Source organism: Lutra lutra, chromosome 1 (genome assembly GCF_902655055.1).
Source record: "Lutra lutra chromosome 1, mLutLut1.2, whole genome shotgun sequence".
NCBI classification, from domain to species: Eukaryota; Metazoa; Chordata; class Mammalia; order Carnivora; family Mustelidae; genus Lutra; species Lutra lutra.
Window position 1 is genome coordinate 166,674,523 of NC_062278.1, and position 22,437 is coordinate 166,696,959.

A 22,437-nucleotide genomic window follows, 5' to 3' on the forward strand; every position below is an offset into this window, starting at 1 on the left:
GTATAAATATTATTGTCCTATTTTACAGACGGAGAAGCTGAGGCTCAGAGCTCAGCTGAGCTGGGGACCTCTGAGCGGGAGCAGGCCCAGGGTCGGGAACTAAAATGGGCCAGGTGACAGGCCGCCAGCTAACCTGGCAATTCTTCTAGTAGGCCTTGCTGCCCTCATGCCAGATATACTTTTCATCTGGATACTAAGGAAGGACATGGGGGTAATTTCTGGTATTTGGGGAGGCGCCTCAGAACATTCCCAATTCTCAGACACCATGAAGCCAGGAAGAGAGGGACTACAGCTTGGAAACTCTCTTTGCTCATGGTAGACTCTGGTTTTCCAGGGCAGAGATAAACTGTGACATGGGACCTATAAGAAGCTTCTGTATATTTTCTCCTCCCTTACCTAGCCACCCACTACCTATCCACCCATCCACCCACCCAATCCCCCAACCAGATGTCCACCCATTCACTTACCCACCCACTTACCCACTCCCCCATCCATCCATCCGTCCATCCATCCACTCACCCATCCATCCACTCATTGCTTCACATCCCTACCCACCGTGACACCACGTAAAGAAGAAATAAATGGTCCAATGGAAGAAATCAACCAACCATCCAGCCATTTTATTTGTCCATGCTGTGATCCAGGCCCAGTGCTAACATTGGGGAGTTCCAACACAGCCTAGACACCAAGGGACTCCCAGGTGTGGGGCCATTAGGCTGTGGTCTCAGAGGTATCTGAGTTTCACCAGTGTCTGTGGGCACAGAGTTCAGAGGTGCCATCTCTTGGTGGCTCAACACAATCACCAAAGGTCCCTGTGGTCGGCCTCACACCACACCTCACCCGCAAGCAGAGACACCTGGGGACCAGGAGATGCACAGAAACACACCCACGTGCACACACCCCCCCCCCCCCCGAATCTCTCAGGCACATGGAGAGAGACACACACAGAGTTGGGTAGCTGCAGGAGCCCACACAATGTAGGCACCCCAGGACTCCAGAGGTGCTTGAAGGTGCAAAGTCACGTGACTACCCCAAGACTCCTGAGGGACACACACACACACACACACGCACACACACGCGCGCGTCTGCGCGTGCACAGAAATGCAACCAGACACATATTAGAATACCCACAGCCTCTCGGAGGAGAGCTCTGCAGGTTGGCAGGCACTGGATGTAGGAGCAGAGAGGCCTTGTCCACACCTCTCTGCCAGTCTGCCCTAGGACCCTGACATCCAGGAAGCCCTGCTGAGTCCTGCTGTTCATGGGACCCCTCACCCCAGCTTTTCTGCCCCATAACTGAGGACTGTGCCTCACCTCTCAGGACACATGGCAATGGCAGGGGCATCCAGCTGGGGAGCGGTCTCCCTGAACTGGTTTATGCCGTGTGGTGACTCATCAAGCCCTCTGATGGTCACCCAATGCCAAGGGCACAGGCCTGCCCACCACATGACTCACTACGAGCTCACTGCTCAGTGGCCTTGCTCAAAAGGCCTAGGCTGGGGATCTGATTCCTGACCCAGGTAATAACAATGACACCCCAACCCAGGCATCCAGGGGCCACTTCTGCCTGGTTGGCTAACAGAACTCGAGAACCCAGCTATGTCAGGGCCCCCATGGGAACCAGGCCTCGCTCCTCCTTACCCCAAAGCAAGTACCAGAATTAAGAAGAAGCACAGGCCATGGAATGATACCGGCAGACTCAATATAAATAAAATATTCATATAAAAATAGTCTCTTACAAAATATTCTCTCTTATCCAGTGGCTCACTTTCCAAAAGATGGAAACTGTTGGGAGTTTTATTATTATCTTTCCTCTCTCTCTGTATTCCAAACTGGATTCTTCTACTGGTGTAAGTTTGAGCTGGGGAGGACTAAAGGATGGAAATCGTAATCTGGGAGATGTCTCCAAATCTGGACCAGCTTAAATTTCTGGATAAGTAGCAGCAAACAGCAAAAAAATATAAACGTGTGTGTATATATATCTATATATGTATAAAGGACGTCTGCTTTTAAACATCTAGTGCTGGGCGTGGGTGGGGAGGTACTCGCGAAATCAACTAGTAGAAATATCTGCATAAAGGATAGTTATTTACAGTTCTACTTGGCTCCTTGTCCTAGTGACAAAATTATCCCGCAAAGAAAGCAAGCGGTCCACTTTGATTGCAGAAAACGGATCCCGACGAGGTGGAAGGATTCTTTTTAATTAAATAAATTAATATTATTTTTTTATCAGAATAAATTGTTAAATATTGCTATGTTGAGGCCCCTGGGTCCAGAGCTCCTGGTGCAAAAGGCTCTGCTCCAGCCGAGGAGGGCCCCCTCCCCTGTCGACGTGTGGGGTGGGGCGGAGCAGCAGTGGGTGTGGAAGAGAACAGTCCAGGGCTCTGGGGAGATCTTTCCACCGGGTGCCTGCGGGAAACCTGGGAGCGGTGTCCCCACAGCAGAAAAGACAAGCTCAGCATTCCTCCCGCGGAGATCCCAGAAGAGACCCGCCGGGGTGACTGCAGCTGGGAAGCTGTCCGGTCGCCCCTGCGGTCTGACTTGTGGCTGGAGGTGCCCAGCCGGCCCCAAGGGCGACACTGCTGAGTCCCGGGCTCACTTGCACGTGTACACCTCGGTGCGCTCGCTGCAGGTGTTGCACTTGACGTAACAGCACCAGTGGAACTTGCAGTTGCACTGCCACACGCGGGCGTACTGGTGGGTGTTGTAGCCGCGGCCACAGCACATGAGGTCGCAGCCGCTGGCCTGCGGGGCTGTCTTGTTGCAGGCGCGGCCCTGCGTGCCCACGCTGCCCGTCACCGGGTCCTCCTCGCAGTAGTTGGGTGACTTCTCGATGTACACCAGGTCTGTGTCCATGGGCTTGCGGTACGACAGCGGCTTCTTGATCTTCAGGAAGGTGGGCCGCTTGTTGCGGCTGGCACGCACGGGCTCCACATGGACCGCCTCGTTGTACTTGTCCTTGAGCACGTAGCCCAGCTCCCGGAACTGCGGCAGCGTCGTCCAGCATGTCTTGGTGGTGCACGAGCCGGACACGCCGTGGCACTTACACTCCAGCTTCATGTTTTCCTCCAGGATCTGCAGGGGTGGGTGGGGAAGAGCACAGCGCCCGTCACTGCACGCATTGGCCTGGGGTGGCCCCCAGCCCAGCCCACCCCTGCCCTGCCATGCCCAGCCTAGCTGGTTCCTGCTTTTATGGTTCTTTGTGGTGGGGGAACTCAGACCTGGATTCAAATCCCTCTCACCGGTGCTTCTACCTGGAGCCCACTTGCTCTCCCGGTCCCTCCCAACTCCTATCTGGTGATTAGATTGGTGCTCAAATGCGTTCAGGCCAGTCCAGGACACACAGAGGGATCTTTTTGACCTGGGCAGGTTTATTTTATTTTGTTTATTTATTTATGTAAGAGAGGGAGAGAATGAGTGAGCAAGTACAAGCAGGGGAGGGGCAGAGGAAGTGGGGGAAGAAGACTTTTGGTTGAGCAGGGAGCACCAGGAGGGACCAGATCCCAGGACCCCAGGATCATGACCTGAGCTGAAGGCAGACGCTTAACCAACTGAGCCCCGCACCAGGTGCCCTTGGCCTGCACAGGTTTAAAATCATTTTTGAACCAACATTTAAAAACCAGCAGATAGACTTCCAGGGTCAGTCAGTTGGTTGGTTGGTTGGTTTCTGTGTTTTGACAAATAGAAAGGGCATCTGGCAACTCTAGGATGAGATTCAAAGCATTTACTAACTGGTATGGCCGAGGGCGGACCTGCTGGGTGGAAAGCTGACCACACATGGAAGCGTGGCAGCCCTGCTCACCACAGCCTTTGTCAGCACTGTCACAGGGCAGTGACACCTGGAGCTGTCCCAGCAGCTGCCTCCTTCACTGGCTGGTATCCCTCAACTTGCCATAGTCCCCACCTCTCCATACTGCCTCCCTGACCTCAAGCTTGTATTTTCAGAGGTCATCTGCTTGACCACTTAAGACATCTGCCAGGCACGGTGAACACCCAAAGATGGGAATCCTGGCTCTGATTTAGCCTTCCCGGGCTATGTCCCATTCCCCTGGATGTCCCTGGCAGCTTTCTCTGACCTCCAGGCTACGTGGGGTACCTCTTTTTCTGAGTTCCCAATTCCCCTCAGGCTCCCATTGCCCTAGCACTGAGACGCAGCGTTGTACGAGGAATGAAAAGCACAGATGCTGGACCCTGGGTTTAAATCCCAGATCTAACACGAACCTGCTGTGTGCCCTCGGGCAACTTCCTTGAGTCCTCTGTGCTGCAGTTTCCCCTTGTGCAAAATGGGAGTGACAATTGATATTAATTGTAATCATACAATAAAACACTTGATAGCAACAGAAAAGAATGAACTAATACACACAGGAAGAACAGATCTCTAAGACGTAATGCTGAGAGAAAGAAGTTGGATGCTGAAAAGAACATACTATGTGATTAAACAGATGTGAAGTTGAAGGACAGGCAAAGCTAATGCCTGGGTTTCATTCTTCTCTATTTACTCGGACAGTGGGCCACAGATGGCCCGTGAGCCATATTTTGCTGATCCCTGCCTTGGAATATCCATGCAAGCAAAGGAGACAACATTTACCAAACCCCCGTGGTACTTGGTATTTAGGTTGTTATTAGGCTTCGGGATTTGTTCTTTTAAAAATCTCTTCACTCCTTCCCTTCTTTCTTCTTTCTTTTTTAAAACTATATTATAGAAGGAAATATCTTTGGAACTAAAGCTTCTCTTCCCTTATCATCTTCAGTCTGATTTTATCCCAGTGGACATTTATGAAGGTCCTACTGTGTCCCAGACACTAGGGTGGGAAGGTACTAGTGAGCAGTTTCTGGGTCACAGTGTCTGAGCATTTTCATGGTCTCCATCTGGACTGTCAAATTTACTTTGCTTGTTATATAGTGAAAAAAAAAGTGGATTAATGAGTAAATACCTAAACATTTATTAATCACATGTACATGGACTGGGCCCATGCTTCTGTAAGTGGCATCGTTTAACTCCATGAGGTTAGTATGATTCCATTTTACAGGGGTAAAAACTGAGGCACAGCTAAATCCTGGAGCTGGTCTGTGGGGCATTCAGAGGCAAAGATTTTACTGCTGAGGGCTGTGAACCAACTGCTTGAACCAACTGCCGCTTACTTGCTTTGTGACCTTGGAATTGTCACACCCCGTCTCTGGGCCTCAGCTGCCTTCACTGAAGCATGGAATGAAGGCAATTCCATCTTTTCTGGCAAAAGTCAGGGTGCTGGAACAGAATCAGACATTCAAAAAATAGTCATTAGCTCTGCCTCTGGGCCTGGGCCAATGCTGGTGCTGGGGATACAGAGGTGGCAAGATCTGGTTCCTGTCTCTAAGAATGCGCTTGTGTTCAGGGTCCTCCCCGTCCTAAGAGCTCTGCTTCCAGGAGGAGGGGACCAGTGCTTGGGTCAGTGGTCTCACCGGGAGGGGAGCACCACCCTGTTTAAACCACTGTATCTGTAATCCGATGAGCCAGCAATGCCACAAGCATCCAGAATGTTCAGGGACAGAGCTTTCACCCGGCTGAATGCTCCAATTCCAGGACACCTAGTGGGACAGAGCACCTCCTGGGTGAGCAGCCCCGTCAAATAACACAGATGTTCCTTTTGGGTGTCAGTGAGGATATAGTTCCTAAGAGTCCAGCCTTCCTTCCTGCCTCGGCTTGAGAAGCGTGGGAAAAGAGCACAGCTCAGGGGTGTGGTGATGCGCTTGGGGGCAGGGTTAGGTAGCAGGTTCCGGCTGACTGAGATTGCAGTGTAGTCAGACATTTCAACACGGACATGCTGGGGGACAATCAGAATGGATTCTGACGCTCCTGAGGATGCGGGGCCAGCGGGGTGTGCACACATGGCGGCGTGGCGTCTCATAACACGTGCTGACCTACGGCTCAGAAATCTCACTTCCAAGCCATATACTTGAGAGAATGAAATGCTCATGTGCACGGGAAATAGGTTCAAGGATGTTCATAGCAGCAGCCGTGATGGACGTATGGAGACTGCCCAGTGTGGATTCATGGTGTCTTCGCACTGGGCGCTCTCTGTATGTCCAGCGTGGTGGGATGGATAAGCTAAGAGGTGCGCTCATCGGGACCCTACAGGACAGTGACAATGAACAGCTACAGCAAAGCACACCAACAGAGGTCAAGCTCAGAAATACAGTAGGGAGGGCAAAAAGCAGTCGGAAAAGATGTCCCTGGGGTGAATTCATGTATATCAAGTTCAAAGGTAGGCAAAAGTGGATTGTATGGTTCAAGGCCACCTACAGAGGGGGAAAGTATAAGAAGTCAAAAAATGAGGGTCACAAATACCAAGACAGTGGCTGTTTCTGGGGTGGGGCGTGAGGGGCTGTGGTTGACAAAGGTCACCTGGGGCACTGATGCTTTATAATCTTTCTTTTAAATAGCACAAATGTCCCATGAGCTTTTTTGCATAAAAGCTATATGTCACAATTTATAAAAATGCAGTGGGTCCAAAAGCCACTAAGCACTAAGCTCAACATCATTTGCATCAGGCAAATGCAAATCAGAATAGCCACTTCCCACCCTCTAGGATGGCTGACAGAAGAAATACAGATATGGCAAGTGTTAGCAAGGGTGTGGAGAAATGGAAACCTTGACACACCATCAGTGGGAATGTGAAATGGAGCAGCCCTGTGGTTCCCCAAAATGTGAAACATAGGGTTATCATATGGCCCAGTGCTATAAACTGAATGTTTGAGCCCACCCCCAAATTCATGTGTTGAAATCCTAGTAAGTGGAGCCTCTGGGAGGTTCTTAAGTCTTGAGGATGGAGCTGTCGTGAATGGGATGAATGCCTTATAAAAGAGGCTCCAGAAAGACCCCAACCCCTTCCACCATGTGAGGTCACAGGAAGACGGCACTGGCTTTGAACTGGAAAGAGGGCGCTCACCAGAAGGCGAGACGCTGGTGCCTTCATCTTGGACTTCCAGCCTCCATAACTGTGAGACATAAATGTCTGTTGTTTATACGTCACCCAGTCCGTGGGACTTTGTCATAGCCTCCTAAAAAGACTAAGACACCCAGTCAGCAATTCTGCTCCTAGGTATATACTCAGGAGAAATGAAAACATATGCCCATACAAAAACTTGTAAACCAATGTGAACAGCAGCATTCTCCATAATCGCCAAAGAGCAGAAACAACCCAACTGTCCATCACCTGATGAACGGATACAGAAAACATGGCACAGGCATACACAATGGAACATTATTTGGCCACAAAAAGGAATGAAGCGTGGACACATGCTACAACATGGATGGACCTTGGAAGCATCGCGCTCAGTGACAGAAGCCAGACCCAAATTGTATGGCTGCATTTACATGCGATGTCCAGAAGAGGCACATCTACAGAGACAGAAGGTAGATTAGCGGTTTGGGAAGAGCCTGGGGGAAATGAGTGTCTGCTGGGGGTTACAGGTTTCTCTCCGAGATAATGAAAATACTCGAAAATGATGACGGTGGAACACATCTGAGAATATATTAAAAAAAAAAAAAGCAAGGAACTGTACACTTTATATGAGTGCCCTGGATGGTATGTGAATTATACCTTAATAGAGTGGGTTCTCTAAAAAATCCTTGAAGGTTTTAGTGAAAAAGCAATAGGTGGTATTTTTGAGGCTGTGACACCGACTGTTTTCATTTATCGGATGCTGGGCCAGGACCCCCAGTGCCGAAGGTCAGACTCTGGGGTCAGGCTGGGTATGGCTGCAACTCCCACTTCATGGAGCCTCCCGCACACTGCCTCCCTCTTCCTGTGAGGCCACAGCTGGCCCGAGGCCATCGCAGTATTTGTGTGGAGCCCTCATCAGATGATGTCCAGCCTGTGAACCCAGCAAACTTTGCATTTTCAGAGCCCCGGTGATTGCATTATATCCGTGCTAAGCTGGGCATAATCACACTGCCCTGGCCAGAACTGGCCACCCAGACGGGCATCCGGATGGGCACCCAGCCCTCTGCCCGAGGCAGGGGACAAGAGCAGAGGAAACAAGTGTGGGATAAAGCCACATTCTTTGCACCCCCTGACCCCACCCCACACCCCCGGAGACCAGGCTGGCTACCAGCTTCTTGGCTGTCTAGAGGGACTTCAGAGCTCCCTTTCCATTGGGACAGTCTGGATTGTGATCCAGGGACATATAGGCTCTAAGGGTTTGAAGGGTCTGCAGGCTCTGAGATGATACAACCTCTTGCACCTTCCTAGAGCTTGGCACACAGCAGGTGCCCAGGAAATGCCCAAAGGGAAATTCACCAACAGGATGCATTCAAACTATTCCATGACCAGCAGGCAGTGAGACAGAGCAAACTCCCCCGAATGTTCAGGGTCTGGGAGGCCCTGCCGGGCTGGACAGAGGGGAAGTGCAGAGGATTCTGGGAGCAACTAAGTTGCGGGGAGGGGCGATCAGAGGGCTTGGAGCAGTTGCAAGGGAATCATGTCAATATTTTATGTCCCTGATTGCACTGGTGGGTCCCAGCTTACAGGGCAGCCACAGAAGCCTGCTCGGGGTCTGCCGTTTGACCATCCTGGGATGGAGAAGTGCCTCGATGCAGCAAGAAAGTAAAGGAGAAAATAAATCTGTGAGGTTCATGGTCTGGTGTCTCAAGAGTGTCTTTGGAGAACATGGAGGTCTCCCGCTTCTCACCCCACCGACGGCCTGGGATCTGAACACAGCAAGGGGCCCCAGATTAGTGGGCTGGTGGTGCAGGGGGGAGGGGGTGGCTCTTTTGGGGGAGACAAGAAGCGGCTGCTACAGGGTTCACATTTTACCTTATAAATCCTCACTCCTGTTCCTGGCCTCCACTGGCTTCCCTGCCCACTCACAATAAAATCCCACCTCGTAGCCAACACGCAGCCACAGGTGGAGAAGAGAAGGAAACATGTTCCCCTCATCAGGTAAAACCCCTGATTTTCCTGACATTCCCTTGGAGGTGGACATTATCATCCCATTTCACAGGTGAAGCAAGTGAGGCTCAGAGAAAGGGAAGGACTTAAGCAAGACCGGAGTGTGTGTCTGTATGTCTTTCCAGACCACTCCCTGTGCTCCCATCCCTTGCTTCACGCCACAGGAGATATTATAGGGCACCTGACCATTGCTACTGGTGACTGGCTGGTTGGGCCTGGTGGATATCAGTCATGGCACAGTATGAATACAGCTGCCACCTCCAGTTAGGCCTGACCTGCGGAAGCCCTGGTGGGAGATTAGAGGGCAGGAGGGAACTCCTCCTGCTTGCTCTCCACTGGGACCCTCATTTTCATATCCCTAGAAAGACACTCCATACCTGCCAGGGGTCGCTCCCTATTTCTTCCTTCCCCTCCATCTCAGGCAGCCACTAAATAGTATTCTGTCTTTATGATTTGCTCATTTGAGACATTTCCCATAAACGGCACCCTATAGTAAGATGGCCTTTTGTGGGTCTAGTTTCCTTAATTCAGCACAGTGTTTTTAAGGTCCCTCCGTGTAGCATGGTGTAGCTTGTACCAATACGTCTTTCCTTGTCATGACTGAATAACATCCCGTTGTGTGGCTATGCTACATGCTGTCCCCCGTCTCTCAGTTGTTGGACAGCAGCCCCTTCCTAAACACTCTGTAATTTCCTAGTCTGAGTGCACCCAGTGGACTGGCCATGACTGTGATGCCAGCGGCGAGATGCGGCTCCTCTGAGGTGAGCTGAGAACGAGCCCCTTCCTCTTGACTGCCAGGCCTGTCCTTGTCTACCTCTTGGCTCTGGCCTCCTGTTCCTTACCTGGCTAATCTTTACTGCCATCTCAGAGACTCAGCTCAACAAGTCCGCCACCAGGTCTGTGCCCTCTGGGGGAGACTCACGCATGTGCCAAATGACAGAGTACCTCACAGAGGGGTTATCTGAAATATCGAAAGCCCAAGAGAATCAAAAGTTCCACCAATGGGGACTGGTTACATAAATTCTGACGATTCTCTAAACTGGAATGTCCTGCAGCTGTTAAAGAGAACAAGGCAGTTCTGTACTTACTAATGAAGGCTTATTGGCAAGAGACACAGGGAAGAGAACAAAGCAAGGTGCAGAAAAGTATGCAGACCACGAGCTCACTGGTGTGAGAAAGAAAAAAAATACATGCACGGGTGTTAGTAAGAACACAGAATAATCTCTCTGAAAGAATGCATGAGAAATTGGTAAGAGTGGCGACTTCCAGAGAGGGCACCCAGTGCCGGGGATTTGGGGAGACAGGAGCCTTCCTTCTCATGGGGTTGTCTTTTGTGCCTTTTGAATGTGCTGTCATGTCAGAAAAAAGTCACCTCCTCCATGAAGCCTGCCTTGATTGTCAGTGACTCCCTTAGGTTCTTCATGGCTGTCCTGGGTTATTGATACCTGTCAACTCGGCCCTGTGAGACTGTCTACCTGTCAGCATCTCCCATCAGGCCAGTGGGTCTCTTGGTGGACATGGAACTATACCATTCAGATGCCCCTTCAAAGAAGTCTTGCATCCAAGCTACAGCTAGTAAGGTGCTAGTAAATTGGCTCGGGGTGTGGGGGGCAGGAAAATAAGCCCTTTTGTACCTTGTGTAGTATTCGCTAATTTCTTCAGGAGCAATGTTCCTATCATGGCTGATTTTTAAGCTACAAATGATTTAGCAATTGGCTCACAAATCCCTGGATCTTTAACACGGTGCCTGTGAGCCCACACAAGTGAGCCCCAGCACATTATGGGGCCAGGAGTGCAATCAGCATGCAGCCCCCAGTGGTCAGATACTCCAGGGCCTGCCCCAGTTGCAGAACTGCAGCCTTATTGGGTGGGCTGCAGCCAGAGGCCGAGAGAGGGAGGGGTAACAGGTCTGGCCACTCTGATGGGCAGTACCTGCTCTAGAGTTCTTCCCACGGCTTTGTCTGGCCAACACTGCAGCACGAGCACCTCGGTCCAGTCCTGCTCCTCCCCTTTCCCTCAGCTGAGCCCTACTGAGTACCTGGGACCTACAACACCATCTCAGCCTCTGCTTCTCAAGAACCCCACCTGTGACATTCCTCGGAGATGGGGGCCAGGACATTCACCTCCACCTCCCTGGCCTCTGGCAGAGAAAGCCTGGCGTGGAGACGGTACTGACCAGTAGGAAGCAGAAAGAAGGACCCAGTGCATGTCTATCCATGTTCATTCACTGACTCATTTTGCATTGAGCACTAACTGTATGCCATTCGGTCCATTTGGTATCACTGCCACTACCGGGGACCTGGGAGGACCCTGAGGCAGGAAGATACCATCCCTGCCTACTCTGGGCCTGCAGATCCCAGCTGGGAGCAGCCATAATAGCCCTCCTGAATCTAATTATAAATTGGTGTGTTCCATGAAGGAGTGGAACAGAATGCAAAGAAAAGTTTCGACCCAAGAGTAGCTGCGCTTGGGTGCAGCTCCAGGAAGCCTCCCCCAAGAAGGCAAAGGCCGAGCTGTCAGCCAGAAAACAGGAGGGCTCAAACTTAGCCAAATTTAGCAAGATGGGGAAAGGGCATTTCAGACTAGGAAACAGCACATGCCAAGGCCCTGAGGTAGGAGGGATGTGGCCTGTCCATGAGAGAAATGGGAAGGGGCAGGGGGCTGGCCACTCAGGGCAGGGAGGAACCTGGATCACCCTCCAGCCAAGAGGTGCCACTAGGGGCCTTTCAGGCAAGGGAGTAGCAAGGTCTGAATGACACCTTTAGAGATCATTCCAGACAGAGCAGACATCAAGTTAGAGAAGGTCAGAGTGGTAGGATAGTGATATGGAAAGAAACCGTCCCCATCACACAAGCCAGAGATGACAGTGGCTCTGACATAGATGGAGGGGATGGGAGGGAAACATCAGCAATACTTGGTGAATGATCCATGGGGAGATTGTTGGGGGCCCAGGGCAACTCACAGGCCTCTTATGGCTATGGACACTATGCACTGAAACAAGGAACCCAAAGAAGAACCAGGCTAGAGGAAGAGCATGTATTGAAGATATGATGGGGAAATTTCTGGCATAGTGAGTAACCCATAAGAAGGGTGCCTGGGGAGGCTTTTGGTGCTACTGAAATCTGGCCCTAGTCAGCATGGGTGCCCACAGGAGAGAATGTGACTGGAATCCCAGTCAGTATTCAGTCTCTCTCACAGACTAAAACATGTGGTTGAAACCAGCCAGAAGTGGGGTAAACACCTATAATCTTTGGTATTAAAAAAAAAAATTACAAAAACACAGGATAAGATATTCTGAGAAAAACTGAAAGCTTTACATGAGCTAATAAGCTGCTAAAAAGCCCAAGGTCATATTAACTGAGGTCTGGTGCTCACAGTAAGGGAGGAGATTGCTATGTGATTTTCAGAACTGAGCTATGCCCTGGCAGATGGACAGAGAGAGAGTATGTATAGGAAAAAGGGCTGGAGACCCCATACTGAAGTAGATGGAGCTGCCTAGCCTAGAAAAGGCAGTTTCTGGATGTTCTGGTCACTGCCCCACCTGCTCTGAAGATCTGTCCTGGGGCAGGGTGAGGTGGGAGGGACAGCGTGTCCATTCAGAGGGCAGAATGGGGACTCCAGCTGGAGAGGAGTCACAGGATAGTGGATCCCTGGTCAGTGAGATGCCAGCCTTCCCCACCAAGCTGACCAGACCTGGATGGGGGTTGCTGGGGAGGTGATGAGCTCCCCGTCCTAGAGAGTAAGTAGCAGCAGTTGGGGTCTGCAGTGGGGATACCTGCAGAGGGTAGGGTGGGGCTACTCTCAATCTGCTTCTCTATCCCCCAGCTCAACCCCAAACCTATCTGGAGAGCTGAAAGGATTTTCTGCACCGCTGGAGGGAGAAAAATCAATCTCTCTCTGACAGGTCCCCCAGGAAGTGCCAACAATGTACCAGGTGCTGCCCAGAGCCCAGAATTACCCAGGACAGGATTCTTAGGCCTGGGAGGGGCCTTGGGAGAAACTTGGCTCCAGAAAATTCCTTGATTCATATCACCAAATAGATACTATTGAAGCTGGCCTCCTGGGCCATGGCAGACTCTTGGGGCTGCCCAGAGGATCTGGGGGTGAACTTCTGGGAGGCAGAAGGGGTTCTGAGGGGAGGGAGGTCAGACAGTGACCTCGGACTCCCACCCAGTCCATGCTGCGTGGCACTCCTGTGACTGGGAGCCTCCGTCACCCTCCAAAGCATTCTGAAGGCATCTAAATTGGAAAAAACCCAAAGCTATTTCTCAGCATTGAATTCCACTGCTCCCTCTCACAGACCCTCCCACACTGAGGCCACTGGGAAGATCGTGACGCCCCTACACAGTCCAGGAGGATATCCCACCTCAGGGTGGTCCGTGACTCCTGCCACACCCTCCTCTGGGTGTGCAGCTCCATTCCTCTCCCCATTGTCTGACCCGCCCCCCAAACCTTCAGGAGCCGCAGAAAATGGTCTTCTTCCTCAGAGTATCCTGCCCTGTCCACCAATGCTGGCAGGACTCAGCAAGCATGGATCTCTCCTGCTTCCAGCCCTTCTCTTTGTGCCTGGTTTCACAAGGCTGCTGTGGCCTTCAGAGCTCTGCAAACACTGCCTCCTCAGTGAGGCTTTCCCAGCCACCCCCACTATGGTCATCCTGTCAGCGATGGCTCCCAGCACCTGCCAGTCATCCCTCCCAGATCCCACTGCTCACCCTCCCCAGATTCCACTGCTCTCTCCTCTCAGTTCCCACTGCTCATCCCTCCCAGATCTCACTGCTCATCCCTCCCAGTTCCTACCAGTCATTACTCCCAGATCCCACTGCTCACCTCCCAGTTCCCACCAGTCATTACTCCCAGATCCCACTGCTCACCTCCAGTTCCCACCAGTCATTACTCCCAGGTCCCATTGCTCATTGTTCTCCAATCCCACAGCTCATTGCTTGTGGTTCACATTGCCCATTGCTCCCAGGTCCCACTGGTCATGGCCAAGGATAGGATCTTGACTCAGACCAGTCAGGGCCAATAAGAACAAGTCCTGGGGGGGCACCTGGGTGGCTCGGTGGGTTAAGCCTCTGCCTTCGGCTCGGGTCATGATCTCAGGGTCCTGGGATCAAGCCCCGCATCAGGCTCTCTGCTCAGTGGGGAGCCTGCTTCCCCCTCTCTCTCTGCCTGCCTCTCTGCCTACTTGTGATCTCTCTCTCTCTCTCTCTGTCAAATAAATAAATAAATAAAATCTTTAAAAAAAAAAAAAAAAGAACAAGTCCTGGGGATTCAGTGTGAAGAAAAGATAAGAACTTTTCTGGTCATTTCCCACCAGATGTGAAGAAGGAATGCAGGGACCAGAGTTATGGATAGGCATCCTGCAATCATATGGGTGTGAAGATGAAGTTAACTGGGAAAGCAGAGCTGAGAAAAAAAGAGAGTGTGATGGGTATGTGCAGCTGGCTCCTAGGAATATCATCTGCATCCTGGATCAAGCTGGACCTGAATGCATTATCCCAGGACAATTCAGTTCCATGAATTTCCTTTGTTTTAAAGCTGGCTCTAGTTGATTTTCTGTCTCCTATATCTTAAAATATCCTGATACACAGCTCCCTTTATCTGTGTAGGAGAGATGCTTTTTGTAAAGCTGATAGCCAGCCCATGGGTTTTAAGTCACAGTATGCAAAGATCTGGGGGAGGTGGGAGAAGACTGGTTTGTTTGAAAGGGCCTTGGGGAGGCCAAGAACTTGAGGGCTGGAGATTGAGGTTAGCTGGGTATCTGCTGCTTCCTTTCCTTTGATCCCTCCACTGTTGGCCAGCCTGGCTCTTCTGCTCAGTGTTCCCTTACCTGTCCCTTCAGGCCTCCAGGTAATAAGAGCTCCCTGGTGTCACCGGTACCTGGTGCTGCAACAGCCCTCACAGGAGTCCCCAAATGCTGCCCACACCCTTTGAAGTAATCCCTTCATTACACTCTCTTCTGTTCCTACAACTGTGTCATCTACCAGACCCTGGCTGGGACACGGGCGGGTAAGATACACCACCTCTATGAGCCTTGGTTTTTGTTTCCTTGTTCAGTGGAACTCACCCCCTGGTGGGCGAGGCCAGGACCAAATGACCAAAGGTATAGGTGCCAGGCCAAAGGAGGCTCTCCGGACAGGCGGCTGCTCTTATTCTGACCATTATATTATTCACAGTACCATGTGACATTTTTGGTGTTGGTCTTGGATAAGAGTAGGGACAATTTCTCAGGAAGAGCTCCAGGCTGGCTTCCCACCCAAGCTTCACCTCTTTCTCCCTTCAAGACTGTGAGCCCCACAAGGGCAGGAAGCCACATTCAACCCCAAGAACAGCCACTCACTTCCTTCAGCTGCTATTCTAAATTCTTCACATAAAGCAGCTCACGGAACCCATACAGCAAGCCCCCGAGGCAGATTTCTCATCCTCATCCCCATTCTACAGGTGAGAAAGCCAAGGCACCAGGGAGTTAGGAAGTGGGGGAACCGGTCTTCTCCTGCAAGCAGTCTGCCTCCGGAGCTCTGCAGGGCAGTGGAACAGAAGGAAGGCTGAGAGCCAGGATGGCACTGTTCCCTTAGGCTACAGACACTGGGGTGTCCACACCGGGGGTCCTCTTCCAGGATGCACACTCACTGTCCCACCACCCTGGGGTGTGGCTGCTGATCCCAGAGGGCAAGTTCCTCCTAGGAGCTGCTCTCCCAGCATGGAAGCCACCTCACCCAGGGTCATGTCCCTCCTCAGGGCAACTCTAGCCAGTGACTGGTTGATGCTGGCCCTAAAGACCTGTCTCTGTGCCTCAGCTGGGGATGACTCCAAAGGGCCATTCCAGCCCCAGAGCATCTCGTGGGACCCGCTGAAGTCTCTGTTGGGGCTACAACACAGCCCACCTTCTCTCCCTTGCTTCCCAACAGATGTATCTCCCCAGAGCCCTTCCTGGAAATGCCCTGCATGTGAATTTCCATGTTGGGAGCCCTTTCTGGTGGCCCTGATCTGAGGTCGTGTGTTACTCAGTGGGCAGCTGGCTGTGGACCATGCCACCCGGAGAGCACAGGTAGAAGCACTGCCCCAGGAGGAAAGCCTGCAGGCTGCCAGCCCAGAATCATCATGGCCTCCCCACTTCCTGCTGCTGCTCCTCCTCCCTGTCCCTCTTGTTCCTCCTCCCTTGTTCCTCCTCCTTCTCCTGCTCTTCCCTCTCCCTCTCCCTTCTCCTTCTCCTCATCCCTCCCCCTGCTCCTCCCTCACTTGCTTTTCTTCCTCCCCCTCTTATCTCTCTGCTCCTCCGCCACCACCCCAGCTCCCCTCCTCTTGCGTGTCAATCCATCATGAGCAGAAAGCTCCATGTCATTGAGCTGCAGCTGTATTCCTCTGGGCAACTCAGATGAAAGAGGAAAAGGCAGCTTTTTTTGGGTAAACATTTGGAGTATTTTCTTCTCAGCCACATTCTTTAAGTCATATTGGATGCACCGACTTCAAGCAAATATTCCCGTCTGCCTCAGGTGGGGACGGCAGGGGGAAAGCCAAGCGTTCCATAGAACAGAGCCCCTGGAATGTGAGCAGGTTAGCCCCTGACTGCCCCGGGGGGCAGAGCATCCGGCCAGGGCCTCGGGACAAGGACTGTCAACCTAAACCGGAGAGAGAAGTTTCCCAGTCTAGATTGGGACCTTCTGAAAGTCAGAGCTGGCCAGGTTACAACTGTTCTAACAACCATCTATGGCTCCTTATTGTTGGGGTTAAAGCCCAGTCTTTTGGCTGGCTCTCCGGGCTCCCACAAACTTGGCCTCTGCCCAACTCTGGGGACTTGAAGAAAGCCACGTCTCAGGAACAACCCCCCCTCCACCAGACTTGTCTCCTTCTAGGCTCCCACACCCCCCCCAGTACACCTGTATGCTCCTGCACACAGTCACACTCCCTTAAACACACCCCATGCCTTACATGCACATGTGTCCTCCCCATATGCACGGCCCCCAACGACCCCCACGCTGTTCACACCCTCAGTCATCACCACACACACTATCACATGCACATTCACACGCACATCCTCACTCCCAGTCACACGCACACACATGCTTACATACACCATCTCACGTCACTCACCCCCGCACAGCACACGCTCATATAGTCTCTTGCCTACCTGGACACACCACACACCCTCCCGTGCTCAAACACACACATACACATGCAGAGCCTCCACATACTCGCACACATACAACCTCCCCCACACTCTTGCACACTCTTGTTGTACACATTTAGAGGTCCTCACACACATGCTCGCACACATGCAACATAAAAAGAACCCTCACACACATGCTTGTACATATACACACACACTTCTTCTCACACACGCTCACATGCTGCTTACACAGACGTGAGGGAACCCCATGGAGGAGGCCAGCAAATGGGCTCCACTGTGCTTCCTAGCCAGGGGCCCTGGGCCAGGCCTCAGCTTTGCTTCCCCGTACACTGAGACTCCCTCAATCCCTTCGAAGGGCTATTGTGGGCATTTAAGGTAGAAACTCCATTTCAGAGGCGGAACAGACAAGGCCCAGCCGGGGCAAAGGCTGCTCACGGTGCCGCCTCCTAACCCCAGCCCACCTCTCCCAGGCACACTCTTGTCTGCTTCTTTCTCATGAGCTGACTCACCCAGAGGGAGCAGGATTGACCCGGAGGCAGGGGCCACCTCCCACAGGTGGGTGATATGGACTGTGGCCAGGAGTGAGCTTAGTCAAGTGACCCCAACTATAGCCTGAGGGGCAGGAAGCCAGCAGGAGAGCACTGGAGCCCCTGAGCCATACGTTCCTCCCAACTTCTGGACCATCAGTGAATTGGCCTTGGCATTCATTCATTTGTTCATTTGTTCATTCATTCATGCATTCGTTCTCTTACTAATTCATCCTTCCACTACATATGTGTTCATTTAATCCCTGCTCTGGGCCAGGCCCTGCAGTGGAAGGCCAGCTGGGCAGAAAGAGGCAAGCCCCCTGCTCTCTGGAAGCTTCCATCCTGGGGAGAAGGGAACCAGACTTCCAATGGTCCCACAGGCCGAGGCTCCCAACGGTGGCGCTGAAGGAAAGCCCACACCTGCCCCTTCTGTGGCCCCAGACCCCAGCCGTTCTCCTCCCATGAATCGATAGGAAAATGTTTTTGAGGCAATGGAGGAATCTGAATCAACTGGGGTAGCATATAGCCCTGAGGAACTGTTCGTGTTGCTCTGGGTAATAAGAGTATTGTTATGTTTTTTAAAAATCCTTATTTATTACTGAAATAACATGATGTCTGGGTTTGCCCTACTGAGGGAAGGTGTGGTGGACACTACAGTAATGTTGATGGCTGTTGGCCAAATTGGGGTTGTTGTGGCTGGGGGGTATGTGGGGTTCATTATACTGTTCTCCGTCCATCTAACCCCATTCTCCCCTGCTAACTCCTACCTCGTCTTCTATGCCTCTGTCCACTGAACTCCAGTTATAATGCCTTCCTTGCTGTTTCTCTAGTACACCAGGGATGCTCCTGCCTCAGGCCCCTTGCACTTGCTGTCCCTCTGCCTGGAACACTCTTCCCCACCCTCTCTCTATATGGCTCCCTCCCTCCCCTGACTTTTGCTCAAATCTCTCCTTTCCAAGAACACTTTCCCTGACCCCTGCCCTGATTCACCCTGTTCCCTTGGATTAGTAACTGACATGGCACACATTTGCTTTGTTTGGTTTCTCTAGTCTCTCACTGGAATGTAAACTGCTCAAGGACAGGGACTTGGTCTAGATTGGTGCCATGACCATAGTGCTCAGAAAATACTTGCCGAATGAATGACTGAGGAAAGACCCAGGAATGAGGTAATGCCAGCTGCATACCCTTTCTGCCCCCGGACACCCCCCAGGTGACCCACCCCAACTCCAGCGAGAGCCATAATGGTGGAGGCTGACTAGAGTGAGGTGAGGAAATCCTCCTCCGCTGAGAACTGACACTGAGGAGGATGAGGCTGGACAGAGAGAACAGCACAGGCAAAGGCCCTGGAACAGAAGGGAGCAGAGAGCGGTCAAGACACGGGGAGAGAGCCAGCCTGGCCTCCTGATGGGACTGGGGCAGAGGTGGTGGGGAAGCTTGGTGTTTGAGAAGCCCCTTTAGGTTGTCCTGTGGATGAGAGCCTGGAGGCCTGAGCAGGTGCAGAAAGAAATAAGATGGAGGCTCAGCCAGGCAGAACCACAGATGAAAGGCAAGGAAGCCCACAGAAGCTAGAGGACTGCTTGGCCATTTTCCAGAAAAGGGCTCCTGTGAACTTGCTTTGGTGGTGACTCAGTCACAGCACCTGCAGCCCTTCCTGGGCCTGGCCAGCCCTAGAAGGACAAAGAACCCGTGCTCCCAGGGCACGGCTAGTCCACACAGCCCAGCAGCCTGGTGCCTCTGCCTGTCCAGACCCTCCTCTCTTCATCCTGGGATGCAGGCTCCTGCAGGGACAACCCTGGATGTGGCGAACTTCAAAGACCCATGTTATCGAACCACAAGGACCGTGCAACAGCCACACCAGAAATGGGCATCCACGCAAAACCAGCACAATTCACAGGAGCCCCCATGTGAAACAAGCCATGTGTCCCTCTGCTGACTGGATACTTAGAAAGGAGCATATTTGTACAAAGGAATATTATTCAGCCATAAAAAGGAATGGAGTACTGAGAGAGGCTCAACAAGGATGGTCCCTGAAAACACGGTCCTAAGTGAAAGAAGCCAGACGCAAAGGATCACCTCGTGTATGATTCCATTATATGAGTTGGCAAATCCACAGAGAAAGAAAAAAGCAGATTAACAGTTGCCTTGGTCTGGGGGAACCAGGAGTGGGGACTAACTGTTCATTGTTAACAGGTATGTGGTTTCTTTGTGGGGTGGGATGAGGAAAATACCCTAGAATCGTTACAGTAAGGGTTGTGCGACTCTGTGAATCCCTTTTGTGCGCACTTAATGCCAGATCTTTCTGAACCCCACGGTGGCTGGGCCACTTCAGGGCCTTGGAGGCTGCTCTTCCCTCTGCCTGTGACACACTTCCTCCGGTTCCTCAGCTCCAGCTCTGCTCCTCAAAGCAACCCTTGCGCGACAGCCTCTCCATGGTGCCCCGTGCATTCTCCCCGGGGTAACCCCCGGTCATAGAATCCTGTTAACATCCTCCCAAGCCCTTGGGGCACTTGAAGATGACCGATTTGCCTTTCCCCTCCCTGCCTAAGCTCCAGAAAAGCATGGCTTTCATCTCTCTTGTTCAGGAAGCATCTAGAAGAGGCTTGTCTCACCAGAGATGCTCAGCAGCATTTGAATGCGATTCAAGAGAGACAGAGTGAGCATAAGAACGAGCTCGTCCTGGATCAGGGGCCCTGCCAGCCATTTCCTTCATGGCGGGATCTTGTAGAAGAGGTCCTGACTCAGGCTGACACCCCAGGGAGGGGCTTTGTGACAGGGGACGTAAGGGATGGGTGCTCTGGGACACAGAGGAAAGACCCAGGAATGAGGTCATGCCGGCTATACACCCTCTCTGCCCCCGGACACCCCCAGATGACCCGCCCTGACTCCAGCGAGGCCCTGCTTGGGTGACCAGGTACCAACGAAGCCCTTTGAACCCTCATCCCAGAACAGAAGTTCCCTTTGTGCTGGTGTCCGGGCACAGGAGCTGGTATCTGTGAGGGTGGACTAGCCTGGCCTGAGGTTCCATGTTGCGCCACACATCCCAGAGGACAGGGGCACAGGGACACCTCCCCCCTGAGATAGGCTTTTTCCTGCCCCTGATGGAGTCAGGTTTTTTCCAGCCGGGCAACTAGGAAAAACACCCTGGGTTATCTCTGTGCTCGGGCGGTTTCCAGAGAGGTGGGGTGGGGCCTCCTGGGGGGAGGGGGGCCATGGTTGAGGAGTAAACTGTTCTGAAGCTACAAGGGGCTGCCCCCTGGAGCCGAGACCCAAGGGCTCAGAGGGACCTGGGGTTTGGTGCCAGTCCTGCCACTAAGAGCTGTCCCCCTTCTGGGCGCTGTTCTCCCGGCCATCTCTGAGGCTCCGTCAGTATCCTGTGGGCCAGCCCTGTGTGTTTGGAGGAGTGTGAGTGATCCTCGGAAGCTGTGTCACACCAAAGGAACTGAAGTATTGTACTGCAGAGAGGAGTCTTCAAAGTCCTGACTGGGAGCCCTAACTCAGCTGCCACCTGGCTGGGCGCCCACAGGAATATCACTTGACCTCTCTGAGCCAGGTTCTTCAACAAGGAAACTGGGGGTTAAGAACAACAAGAGATGCCATCTCAAGGCTGCTAACTGACGCAGAGTAGGTATGGTGCCTGCCTCACAGGAGGGAGCTGGAGGACAGGGCTCCAAGGGGACCTGATTGGGGCCGCCAAATTTCTGCAGAGGAGGCCAATGAGCCTGATGACCTGGGGAGCAAAGGTGGCTCTTCCTAGTTGTTTGGGAGGGGCAGCTCCCAACTGAAAGCCTGCACGATGGGAATGGACTTGGAGGGAGGGGGCTCCCTCTCACCAGATGTATGCAAGCCAGATTTAAATCTGCACCAACCGAAAAGGGAACCCCCCACCACAGGAACGCTCGAACTGTGACTAGTCTGAACTGAGATGTGCTCTAAGTATATAGCAAATGCCAAGATTTCCAAGACTTACTATGGGGGGAAAAATAACATAAAGTATCTCAGTATGTTCAGGTCAATTACATACTGAAATGACAATATTTAAGGTGTATTAGATTAAGTGAGTATGTTAAGCTTCATGTCCCCTTTTTAACCTTTCTGATGGGGCTACTAGCAAATTTAAATTAAATGCACGGCTCATATGAATTTCTTTGGGACGGCTAGTCAGGATCCTTGCTGCTTAAAATGTGGCCCCGCGGTGGGGGGAAGAGTGGCCCCAGGACCAAGAGCATGGCCTCATGGGAGCTTGTTGGAAAGACAGATTCTCAGGCCCCATCCCAGAACCTACAGACTAGGAGTATGCCTTTCCACACGCCCCCAGGCGATCTGCATGTTTAAATTTGAGACGCCTCGCTTGGGGGCCTGGGGGATCCCTCCTTCAGGTAGGGAGTTGGAGTCAGTGACCTGAAGTCCAGCCTGTACTATGTGAAATATTAATTGATGCTTTTGTCCCCGAGTCATATACTTGGTCCATTGTGTGCTTTAAACCCCGCTTTCTCACGCCAGGAAGCAAACATCCTTTTAAGAGAGAAGGGCAGCTTCATGAGGGACTAGTCTCTCTTAGAAATGAATAGGATCGGGGATTACACCATTGGTTTGCATCCTAACTTTTTAAAGGTTGGGACAATAATCTCAGAAAATAACTGAAATGTTATGTGTCCCCCCCCCCCAAAAAAAAACCAAACCAACCAAAAACCCCCCCAAAGTAACCAGCTCCCCCTAAATTCCTCCCTCTTTTTCTCTCTGAAAACTTGGCCCACAGGCATTAAATGGCACTAAATATAGAAATGGTAAGCAAGTAAATCAGTCAGAGGTGCCACAGGTTTGCCCAGGGCCTGTTTTACGGTTGAGTTGT

At 52.0% G+C, this 22,437-nt stretch overlaps 1 protein-coding gene across 1 annotated transcript in view; it reads right to left on the reverse strand.

Moving 5' to 3' along the window:
• Positions 1 to 618: 618 nt before the first annotated feature.
• Positions 619 to 22,437, reverse strand: part of WNT7A (Wnt family member 7A) — a 61,053-nt gene continuing 39,234 nt past the window's right edge. The window contains exon 4 of the mRNA XM_047743619.1: positions 619 to 3,075. Within this exon, the coding sequence (XP_047599575.1) occupies positions 2,596 to 3,075 (480 nt within the window). The 3' untranslated portion in view covers positions 619 to 2,595. The remainder of the gene's footprint in view (positions 3,076 to 22,437) is intronic.